We start from the raw sequence: 12,564 nt of genomic DNA on the forward strand, positions 1-12,564 counted from the left end.
GGTCGGGGGAAAATGAGCTGAACTTACCCGGGGCTTCTAATGGTCCCCCGCAGACATCCTGTGTTGGCGCAGCCACTCACCGATGCTCCTGCCCCGCCTCCGGTTCACTTCTGAAATTTCAGACTTTAAAGTCTGAAAACCACTGCGCTTGCGTTGCCGTGTCCTCGATCCCGCTGTCACCAAGAGTGCACAGCGCAGGCCCAGTATGGTCTGTGTCTGCGCAGTACACTCCTGGTGACATCAGCGGGAGTGAGGACACGGCAACGCAGGCGCAGTGGTTTTCTGACTTTAAAGTCTGAAATTTCAGAAGTGAACTGGAGGCGGGGCCGGAGCATCGGTGAGTGGCTGTGCCAACACAGAATGTCTGCGGGGGACCATTAGAAGCCCCGGGTAAGTTCAACTCATTTTCCCCCGACCCCCTACAGTATCCCTTTAAGGGACGCTTCACCACAGCTGGAGTGCCAAGGTTAGCCATCACTGCTATAGCATATACAGACAATTGATGGCAATAGGAATTACATATATGCATGGTTACTCCATTGCATGCACTGGGCTGAGTTTAGGCTGTGGGTCGCACATAACACAACTATGCCCCCGCCCCCAATGTGTGCTGTATTCAGGGCCGGATTTCTGGCAAGGCCACATAGGCCATGGCCTAGGGCACCAGAAATTTAGGGGCGGCTCAGTGAGGGGCAGTAAAGCTGCTCTATGCAGCCATCCCTATCTACAAGGACAGCTTTAACCTTTGAACTCTCTATCCTGTACTTGTGTCATCCCTGCAAGACCTGTAAGCTCTATCCTGCAGGTATACATCAACCTAAGGGCCCTTTTACACTTAATCAGTTGCTCTCAGTTAAAACGGAAAGAAAACTGATTTTCAAAGTAATGCCCATGTTTTTCTATGGCACCTTTTACACTTAACGCGTTTTAACTGAAATCTTCATCCCAATGCACTGCTATGGAAAAAAACGCGTACTAACTCGTACCAATGCGTTCTAACGCACACTAATGCACACCAACTGATTAAGTGTAAACGGGGCCTAACTCTCATGGTGACACAATGGGTCCATCATTAACGAGATGGCAAACATATCATAAAAGTTCTTAAGGAAAACATAATTTATAATCTATACGCGTATTACTGAAATAGTTATTGTCTGTGACATCCAAAGATGGAAAGTAAGTTCTCATTGGGGCACGCAGAGATAACAACCATATAGACGGTATAGTTGGCCTTGGGCGGTAAAAAGTACAAATCCGGCCCTGGCTGTATTATCTCTACATTAGTCATTTAACAGTATGTAACTGATGCCCTTGATGTCACAATGTTCTTACTGTATTCTCTCTGCAAAGATTTTAAACCAATCAGATTTCAGCTTACATAGGACAGATGGCTGTCTGATTGGCTGCTGTCCATGGGTGGGGGCAGAGTCAGGCACTGGAAATAGGTTTATATAGGTTACTAAATAGAAATCATTGTGTAAAATATGGAAATGAAACAAACACAGCACTGCAGCAGATAGAGAATGTCATGGCCGCGGTAGGATACGCAGTACTATGATCAGAGATTGCACCTTGCTGGAGGTGCCACAGGAAACATGGTGTTAAATGATGTCACTTTTGTACAAATAACAGTTTTTTTTTTTGTTTCAATAAACTTTATACGCAGATTGTTGTATGGATTTTATTTGCTGTAAATGTGAGACTTTGCTGGAGACTGGTCCCCATTGATGAGGCTTTGCAACCTCTGTTCATTAGTCAATAAGGCACTCCCACTGAGCTCCTCTGGGGGCAGCTGCACTGCCACTGAGCTCCTCTGGGGACCGCACTCCTGCTTAGATGTTCTAGGGCAGTGGCACTCCCACTAACCTCCCCTGGGACCAGCTGTGCTGCTGAGCTCCTCTGTGGACAGCCACACACTTGCTGATTTCCTCTGGGGGCAGCTGCACTCCCACCGCGCTCCTCTGGGGGCAGCTGCACTCCCACCGCGCTCCTCTGGGGGCAGCTGCACTCCCACCGCGCTCCTCTGGGGGCAGCTGCACTCCCACCGCGCTCCTCAACACAGACTCACCTCTGCTAACGTGATTGTTCCAATGCTGCTAAAACTGAAAGTAAAGCAGAGCTTTTATTTTTAATATGAAACGTAGGGAAATGTTTACACAGCTACTAAATAAGACCTAGACATTATTTGTACATTGCGGTTTTATAACGCTTGGTTATTGTTCGTTGTCCTCTATGTTAAAGAGACCGAGGGTATAGAGAGATCTTTCCACTGACAGATCCAGGGTTATGAAGAGACCTCTCTACCGACAGATCCCTAGGTTAAAGGTACGTACACACATTTAATCTTGATTGGGCAATTTTACCACCTCCATGTAGTATGAAGACTTACCTACATAATCTGTGTAAGCTTTCAAGATCTGTTGGCCATCATACTGCGTGGAAGTTATAAAATTGGCCAATGTAGATTGGATGTGTGTACCAGACTTCTTGGACTGCTGACAGGGAAAACAGAAGGTGTGAGTCCGAAGTTTGGGTGTGGTTTATTGCAGAATACAGCATAATGAACGGATATTCATCTGACAGTCACTGGATACATTCTTCATTGCTCCAAAAAACATAATTAATCAAACAGATTTCATACAAATAATAACCCCATAATTACAACTAAAACATGGAAATAAATGTAAACATACCTGAAGGGGCATGAAATAAACGCATACCTAAAGTAACAGTCCTACTTAGAACTTATCTGTGTTCACTTTTGTTTTTTTTAACCCTTGCAGTGAAAAAAATTACAACACAAAACAGTGATTTATGCAGCTCTCCAGATAATTAAACAGATGCTAAGCAGGCTGAAGAAAAAAACTGAATTTTTTTTCCTGTGTGGAACCTGAATGAACCAGATTTCATGTCACACTGACATGGCTGGTGTTTATATTTCAGATTTACAATTTCAGCCCCTAAACGAAAAATATAATTTACTGATAGTACTATACATAAAGACTTATCTCATACATTTATCTTCACTTCAGGTTTTCTTTAAAATAAAGTCCCCTCAGAAGTTTTCACCTAAACATTCCAACAACCACCGGACACACGATGGCCATATACCTCCCGATTCTGATTCTATGATCTCTTTCCACATTATCATATTCATGTAGTATAAGCAGAAACAGACTGAATATACATTTATACAGATTGATTAAGCAACCCTCATACTACAAACATGTGGGAAGTGATCAACTCTGTATGGTGTATGGCAGGGCTGGACAAATCCAAGGAGCCATGTACCCAGGGTAAAACAAACTTCAAAGACCACAACTGCAAAAAATTGTAAGATTCCAAATGCCTTCATATAAAATGTACATTTCTCCCAGAGTAAAATGCAACATAAATTACTTTTTTTTCTATGTTGCTGTCATGTACAGTAGGCAATTAACAGCTGACAGATCTGACAGATTTTGGACTAGTCCATCTCCTCATGGGGGATTTGCAGGGTTTTATTTTATCCTTTACAAAAGCAACTATATAAAGATGCTGGTCAGCTTTCCCACTTATTTGCACACTATTTTGGTCGCTTGTGGTGGTTCTATAAATAAATAAACTGAGAATTCCCCATAAGATGGATCAGTCCAAAACTGTCAGATTCTCACTACCCACTGTAAGTGACATAGAAACATAGTAATTTACAGTGCTCTTCACTTTGGGAGAAACTTACATTGTATATGCATGTATTTTAAATTTTAGAATTTTTAACAATAAATGCCCTTTAAAGGTAGTGCCCAACTTTTGAGGGTTTTTTTATGTACCCATCAATGTAATTTGGCACTAAGAAGTTCCCAAATGCTCCTAAATACCATCTATCCTGGTGTATGGCCAACCTCTGGTGCCACAGTGCAGGGCTTATATAACAATTATCACGCTGAGAGCCTGCGTGGACCTTACATACTACAATACGAGCCTGCGCAGACCTTATATGTGCAGTGCAGCCTGTGAGTTGGGTTCCACAGTGGCCATCATAGATCATAAAAAAATAGAAATAGAAATGCTTCATGCCGGAGGAGACAGACAGACAATAATGAGATCCTTCACCCACACAGCAGCAGCGGATCCTATGTGATAAAACATAATAAAATAAGGAGGAACAAATAAAATCATCCTAGAATCAGTCCTGGGACCGGAAACACAAGTAAAAATACACAAATAAAATTAGATGCCACAGCAAAGAGACAGAGAGACGAACAGGACATGCACTAAGAATGTCACCTCTTCCAATTCAGTATTGTACATAAAAGCTGTGCCAACTGGCAGAAGCAGACAGCACACACTCCCAGCACAGCTGTTCCTGCACCACCCCGGGAACCATCAGACTGCTGGATGAAGACCTCACCCTATCCTGCCTGAGGGCTCCCCGGGAAAACCCAGACTGCTGTATGCAGACTTCTATCTGTCTGCCTGAGAAGACCCAGACTGCTGCATGCAGACTTCCATCTGTCTGCCTGAGAAGACCCAGACTGCTGCATGCAGACTTCCATCTGTCTGCCTGAGAAGACCCAGACTGCTGCATGCAGACTTCCATCTGTCTGCCTGAGAAGACCCAGACTGCTGCATGCAGACCTCCCTTCAGTCTGCCTGAGAAGACCCAGACTGCTGCATGCAGACCTCCCTTCAGTCTGCCTGAGAAGACCCAGACTGCTGCGTGCAGACTTCCATCTGTCTGCCTGACAAGACCCAGACTGCTGCATGCAGACTTCCATCTGTCTGCCTGAGAAGACCCAGACTGCTGCATGCAGACCTCCCTTCAGTCTGCCTGAGAAGACCCAGACTGCTGTATGCAGACTTCCATCTGTCTGCCTGAGAAGACCCAGACTGCTGTATGCAGATCTCCCTTCAGTCTGCCTGAGAAGACCCAGACTGCGGTATGCAGACCTCCCTTCAGTCTGCCTGAGCGCACCCTGAATGACCCAGATTGCTGTATGCAGACCTCCCTCTTCCATTTGCCTGAGCACTCCCTGAGAAGACCCAGACTGGTGTATGTAGATCTCTCTCTTCTGTTTGCCTAGCAGTACCTTGGAACCCCCAGACTGCTGTATGTAGACTTCCCTCTTCCTGAGCACCTCCTAAGAAGACCCAGACTGCTGTATACAGACGTCCATCTGCCTGAGCATTCCCAAGGAAGCTCAGACTGCTGTATGCACACTTTCCTTCAGTTTGCCTGAGCACTCCCTGAGAAAGTCCAGGTTATTTTATGGAGACCTCACACTTCCATCTACCTTAACACTTCCCAGGGAGACCCAGATTGCTGTATGCAGACCTCCATCTTCTATCTGCCTGGGAACAACCCAGACACAGTTCCTGACTGCTACATGCAGAACGCTCTTTGTCTCCTATGCATCCAACTCCCTCCCCCTCCTACAGTTTCGGCAGATCTTTCCTCAGCCCACCTGTTCCCACCCAAAACTCTTAGTTTACTGCTGTATGTACTCTGTCTTTCAGATAAGCACCTGAACAGTGATCTATTAATACAACACAGGAAGTGACCAAGGAGAGTACCTGTATATACAGCTATATACGGCCACCCTGCAGGAGAGGGAAGAGCGAGGGACATGAGGGGGGAGCTATGGGGCGGCTGACAGGAGGTTAAGAAATGGTCACATCCAGTGTTCAGAGGAGAAGAGGGAAATTAAAAGGAAAAAAAAGATATATTGAACTGCCTGTAGCCTGCTGGCATTTTTAAAACTCAGAAGAGGTGACACTCACTTTAAAAGCAATTTAAAATCATTGGTACGTATTTTGTAGATTAAGTCTTCATCACTTGTGGGAGCACAACTGCTGTCTCCGCCACTCCCAGAGAACACAGCTGCAGGATTAAGGTGGGGCTGCAGTCAGCTGATCCTGTGGAAAAGCATATGGGAATGGTCACCACCCCAGGGACTTCTGTTATGTAAACTTTGTCCTGTGCAACACAGAAACTGCAGTTCCAGTTGTGCACAATGCCAGTGCAGGCCCCCTAGTAGTGGGTGACGATATTTTGGTGTAGCATTTTATCTTCCAGTTTCCATCAGTGTGACGACATGATCCGCAAACTCCTGTATGGCCCCGCAGCCGCCTCCGTGCTTGCAGACGAAGCTGTCTGTCATCTTTGCGGCTGTGCAGGCGTCGGTGGGAACTCCACTGGTACCAGCCAGCTTCAGGCACTCCACATCAGAAGAGCTGCAACCTGTGGGAGGAGAGGCAGAACAGAGTAATGATATTCTGTAGGAACAGGGAACAGACAGGTGATGTAGCAGAGGGGATGGATGGGCATTGTTGATGTTATTTATAGAGATCTTAAAGGAAATCTGTAATGAAAAAACCAGCCCTCAGGGGGTACCCTAAATGAGGCTTCCCCATCCCCTTCAGCCTCCTGAATCCAGCACAGAAAGCCCCCAAACTCCACGTGCGGCAATATATTCCTTTTGGGCTCCAGCGTTGGCACAGTAGAAGCTTTCCAATTGGGCTTGCAAGGAAATAGCCAAGGTCTGCTGTACTGCACAGATGCAGGTGACTTGCGCAGTAGAGTGGACCCGATTGGGCTCAGCTATTTCTGGCGGAAGTAAATATTGCTGCTGCGCAGTGCTTGTCGGGGGAAATTGTCGGGGGCTGCCAGTGCTGGATCCCCAAGAGGACTGGAGGAAGCCTCATTAGGATCCTGAGACTTCCCCCTCCTGAGGTAAGTACCCCATAGGGGCTGTTTTTTTTGTTACAGGTGTACTTTAAAATAGCTTAAAATTGAATCTGTAGCAAAAATGAAAAACAAAACAAATTACACACACATGGCCGGATTTAGGACAAGTCCACCTAGGCCATGGCCTAGGGCGCCACAGGAGTAAGGGCACCAAAGCAGCAGGCTGAACTGGTGCAGCGTTTGCAAGCTGCAATGCAGGGATATCAGGAGAGCTCCTGACTGTGGCACTCTGCTGATAGCCGCCTGTGCAGTAGCCACCTTGCTCTCTGTGCATGTTTGCATTGTGGCCGGTGGCTATGGACTTGGGCAGCATTGGAGACAGAGGGGAAGAGGAAGCTTCTGCATTGGAGAGGAGCGGAGAAATGAGTGACACTGATGGCTGCTGCGGTGTGAAGGGGAGCTAGCTTCCTATACTGAAAGAGTAAGTGAGTGTTTTTAAAGAGAACCAGAGAGGATAAAAGAAAAGCTTTTATACATACCTGGGGTTTCCTCCAGCCCCATACGCACGGATCGATCCCACGCCACCGTCCTCCCCGCTGCCTGGAACCGCCGGTACCGGGTCCCGTCATTACAGCCAGTCGGCCGGCGGACGCGGACAATTCTCTGCATCACGGGGGCTCCCTCCATATACTTACGCTTGTGGCTGCCTACTGCAATTGGCCGCGTCCGCCGGAAGTGACGGGACCTGGTAGCGGCGATAGAGGAAGCGGAGGATGGTGGCATGGGAGCGATCCAGGCTTATGGGGCTGGAAGAAGCCCCAGGTATGTATAAAAGCTTTTTATATTTTCCCATTTCATTCCTCTCTGGTTCCCTTTAAGAGTCATCTGGCTACCTATATTGGAGGGAAAGTGGGGAGGGGTAATTGGGCTACCTATACAGGGGGGACGGGGGGGTCTAATCAGGCAACCTCTAGCAGAGCGAAGGCGGAGGGGTTATCTCGCTACCTATAGTGAAGGGGGGCGACTGCTGACAGTGGCCTTGGACAGACACACACACACACACACACACACACACACACACACACACGTTTTATTTAGAAGGATACAAATGCTCCAGGCCAATTTATTTTAGCACTTTTATTTTTATTTTTTTATACGTCCCTCATTTATGTGTCATCTCCCTCATATATGTCTGTGTATCATCTCCCTCATCTATGATGGTAGTTTCCTGACACTAGAGTGTGAATTGTACCAGGGTGTTCTATGGAGGCTATACTCGCCATGAGAGATTCTCTCTACTGTCTCCCTTGTTTTTAAAGCAGTATTAAACTCTGACATACTATTCAATAAAAATATGTTTTCCTACTTTTTATAACCCATGCAGTTATCATATTTGCTTTTGTGCAAAAGTAGTATTATTCATTTAGAAATTACAAGTTCCCAAAGTATAGTTTATTTGCTCTGAAAGCTGCCGTTGTATTTTATTCATAACTGGTGTATTTATATTGTAAATGCACCCATTAATGATTTCTAAGCTGCTGTCTTGTGTTCTGGACACATTAGAAGTAGTAACAGAACTGCCAGGGAATGGTTACATTCCTCTCTTGCTACAATTAAGTAAACACAAGATAATGTTATCACCTCTTCCGAAGTGGATCTCACTGCAGGGAGCTTCCTATTGAACAAGTAAGTCATATGTTTAACTGTTTGAATACTGTTCTGCTAAAAATAATTAAAAAAATTGTTGTAGTATATATTTTATGCTGTAAATAATCTTTTAGAGCAAAAAAAGAAATGCTGAGTTTCATTCCACTCTAAGGTTTTGTGGGGCAATTAAAGATTCATTGCCAATTTGTGAATGGCGCATCTATCCGACTGAATAGTAAAACCATGTGTTCAAACAGAGACAGTCTAATGTTGAGTAAGGGTCCTCCAAACAAGCCTGTTTCTCCAGGCCCCCCTTCTGTGTCAGTCCTTGGACCTCAGCATTTAGGGAGAGGAAGGCCATCATCATCATTATCATCTGTTTCCTGACATGGAGTTATTACAGCTAATTCCCTCTGTACCCCCAAAGAAGGAAAGCTAGGGTGCCTGGGTGAAGTAGGTAGCAGGACCTGCTTGAAGTCACAACAAAACATATGTAGTCCTAAGTCTACAGATGACACAGATCTCATACAATGCGGGGAAAGCAGAAGAACACTCACCAAGATAAGCCACCTGACTCCAGGAGAGGCCCAGCTGACCCATCCAGCGATCCACCACCTCCTTCTTGTTGGCCACATTGGCCTCGTTAATACACTGCGGACTCAGGTTGGCCAGCAATCTTGGACTTATATTCCTTTCAGATATCAGCCCCACCTATTCAAACACAATGCAAAGATAAGGTGTGATCAAACGGCACACATTTTTTTTTTTTCCGTTAAACATTTCAAATGCTTTTGTGTCACCCTTTCTTGGTCAATCACACCTCAAATCCAGATTACCTTGACATCCCTTTCCAGCAGCATTCTGAGGGCGTCCACATCCCGCAGGCTGTAGGAGATCAATTCATGATCCTGGTTCACGTAGACTCGCCCGTCTGTAAGACACCCATCAACGTTACACACCAGCAGCTTCACCACGGTGGGATTCTTGCCAAAATAGCCAAACCTGCAGGACCAGGCAAACACCATTAACGATGCTAGAACTGCGCCTCGGCCATTCCAGTAGCAGCAATCATGCCCCAATATGGGAAATGTGCCCTACACTGTATAGATTGACCCGTCCAGGCACCCTCAGGGCAAACTAGGCTTTTAAATCCCCTCAATATGTACTGGTTACAACACGACATGCGGGGTGAGGAAGAGGGGAGGACAGAGCAAGCCTCTGACTGTTGGCAGGGAGAAGCTAGGGCAGTGGGCACCTGTGATCCATTGCAATAGTTACTGTATTGTACTGAGCACCTGGCGGGGGCATTCAGGGCCTGTTACGACTTGAGTATAAGCCAAGACCTCCACATTTGGGCCAATTATTTGGACTAAAAATTTGCCTTATACTTGAGTATATACGGTACTTTACTATACCCTAGTGTTTACTATATCTGATTTTATTATAACAAGATTATCTTGTACAAAAAAAAAAAAAAAAAAAAAAAAAGAAGAGGGGGGAGGGGGGAGATTCTATACATTTATATACAGCATATATATGCTAAATGCATTACCTGGGACTTCTACTGGCCCCCTGCAGACGTACTGTCCCTGCGCTGGGACAAAACAATCCTCCAGTCCCCCGCAAAAGTGCACTTTCATTTTCTTAGTCAGTGGGACACTGCCCCTGCATGGCCTTGGCTGGGCGCATCCTCACTCATGTCACCAAGAGTGTCCCTCACGGGCCCAGTACAAGGTTTTCTCGTACTGGGCCTGTGAGCGGGAGCGAGGACGTGCCCGGCCAGGGCCATGCAGGCGCAGTGGCCATCGACTTGTAATTCGGCGATAACAAAAGTGAACCACGGTGGAGGATTCCCGGAGCGGACACAGGACGCACTAAGTAAAGCGAGCGAGCAGGGAAGCACCTTACTTCCTCTGCTCACCGTGACTTTCTGCAATGCCGCCCTCTAGTGGGTGGCATTGCTGGAAGTCACGCGGCGAGCAGAGGAAGACAGATAATTACTTCCCCTCCTGCTCGCTCTTACTTTTTGCCGCAAATAGCTGGAGGGGAAAAGGCGATGGGCAGCACCAGGTAAGGGGGGGGGGGGGGCGCGACCCCTCTCCTGTGCCCGCTACCCCCTCATCCTGGCTGCTACCCTCTCAGGCTACCTGGGGGACATTTATTGGGGTGACGTGAAGGGAGGAGCAGGCAGTAGGCAATGTGGATCTCCCTCCGTTTGGTGTGCAAGAATAGCCTGTGTAAAGGAGGATCCGTTTTTGCACTGCCCTCCACTACCCCTCCATGTATCTGGATCCATGTGCGGCCCGGGAAATTGCTGCAAATCGGGACCGTCCGTTCAGGTTTTGAAAGCGGATCCCCCTAAATGTAGACTGGCTAATTTTTTTGGTTGGGTGAAGACAGCTGCTATTTTTAACATTGCTATCCGTGGCTCCGGTTTTGATCCGAGCTGAAAAACGGAGCCACGGATACGTTTTTAGAGCAGGTGTGAACCGGCTCTTAAGAAAGACAGTAGGAAAATAAAATAGAGGACAGCATGGAAAGTTTATTACCCTCCTTGGAGAATAAGCATCATCCTCCCACCTGGGGACACCTGTAACAGATGGCGGATGACATGGTGTCACCTCTCTGTGTACATTCTATGACACAGGAGGCTTAAATTCTCCTACCACGGATGGTCGTGAATATCATATTTACCTTTTAACTCTCTGTTCTGCAATTGGCCAGTCGAGATCGACATCAATATCCACACTGTATTCTGGCCTCATCTCATAGTACGCTAGCTTGCCCCCCTGAAGGAGATAAAATAATGACAAACATTATAATAATAATACCACAACTGTTCACAAGGGCACAATGTTTATCCTGATCAAATCCACACTATACAGGATTACACCGAAAATATCCAAGGAATTGAGAATGCCAATCAGCAGTGTTCAAGTTCTAAGAAATGGAAAATGTTGGGTTCTGTTGAAACCAAATCCCGCTCAGGTACAACTAAAATTTCAGCTTCCAGGAAACTTGTTCGGGCTACAAGAAACTCAGGATGCACACTATACATAATGCCAACAGCACACTGTTGTTATCTGATCACATATACACTATACAAAAATCACAGCCTGCTTCTGTACCAATTGGCCTAAGGGAAACGGAGTTCCCTTAACCAATCAGTGTACCCCCCACGGAGGAATGAACAATGCTGTGCCCATTAGCATTAATCATTCCTCCCTGCAGCTACGGTATTGTTAAAGTGAACCAGAGCTTTAAAAGACACCAGAGAAGACAGACTCCGCTATAATGATTCCTGGGCAAAGCCAGACTGAATGCTCAGTTGGGGATTTTATTAGGGCTGCTTAGAAGCAAACGGAAAAGTGAAAAATGTAACAGAAAGCATGGTAGGTGTTTCCTCTAATGTCCCCACTGATATACATGGTAAAATACATGAGGGTGCTTTGTCTCTGGTCACTTTAAACACATACCTGAAAAGTAAAAGCAGGACTCACCTCTTGGGATCTACAGACTAACCAGCAAGCTCATGGTGACCCAGAACTCATTGGAGTGTGTAAGGGACTACAATGGTCCTAAAACCTCTTGGGATCTAGTGCCGAGTGTGCCGCAGGATCCTCTGCTCGCAGCTCTGCAGTCAGCCCCGTACTTTCGTGTACACTGGATGCTGGCTTGATGACGCCATCAAGCCGGGACCCACTGTTTACAGCAGTATGGGGCCGACTGCGGTGCTGTGAACAGCGCCTCCTGCTGCACGATTGCCATTAGATCCTGGGAGGTGAGGTCTGCTTTTTGCTTTCAGGTTTTTATTTACAAATTAGGGAGGGGGGCTGCCTAATACGAGGGGGGTTGCCTAATACAAGGGGACACACTGGGGAGGGGAGAAATAGACAAATTAAATTTTTTTTTATTTCTCTACAGTGGCTCTTTTTATTTTTAAACTGGGATTGGTAAAAACTGAGAAATAATGTATTTTTTCATTTTTTACCATTGAAATGAAAGCCTGGTTTCTCTTCGAAGAAAAAAAAACAAAAAACGGTATTGTCACAGGAGCTCTAGTGGCTGACCGCACTTAGCCTTCTAAACGATGCCAGCGCACAGATCGTGCGAACTCTGGTCGCCGTCAATGCGCAGGAACCGTTAAGAATTGGCCGCGGACAAACCAGGAGGGCGCCTGTGAGATACGGGTGATTACCACGTCACCTACTGGTTCAGAGTAAACTGCCACCACCGCGGTTACTATG

At 46.4% G+C, this 12,564-nt stretch overlaps 1 protein-coding gene across 2 annotated transcripts in view; it reads right to left on the reverse strand.

Moving 5' to 3' along the window:
• Window positions 1–2,518: 2,518 nt before the first annotated feature.
• Window positions 2,519–12,564, reverse strand: part of CMAS (cytidine monophosphate N-acetylneuraminic acid synthetase) — a 56,230-nt gene continuing 46,184 nt past the window's right edge. For both annotated transcript variants that reach the window (XM_068277945.1, XM_068277944.1), the window contains exons 5-8: window positions 11,012–11,106; window positions 9,154–9,319; window positions 8,875–9,028; window positions 2,519–6,223 (exon numbers count right to left, since the gene is read on the reverse strand). In XM_068277945.1, the coding sequence (XP_068134046.1) occupies window positions 6,048–6,223; window positions 8,875–9,028; window positions 9,154–9,319; window positions 11,012–11,106 (591 nt within the window). In that variant the 3' untranslated portion in view covers window positions 2,519–6,047. The remainder of the gene's footprint in view (window positions 6,224–8,874; window positions 9,029–9,153; window positions 9,320–11,011; window positions 11,107–12,564) is intronic.

Source organism: Hyperolius riggenbachi, chromosome 3, assembly GCF_040937935.1.
Source record: "Hyperolius riggenbachi isolate aHypRig1 chromosome 3, aHypRig1.pri, whole genome shotgun sequence".
NCBI lineage: Eukaryota > Metazoa > Chordata > Amphibia > Anura > Hyperoliidae > Hyperolius > Hyperolius riggenbachi.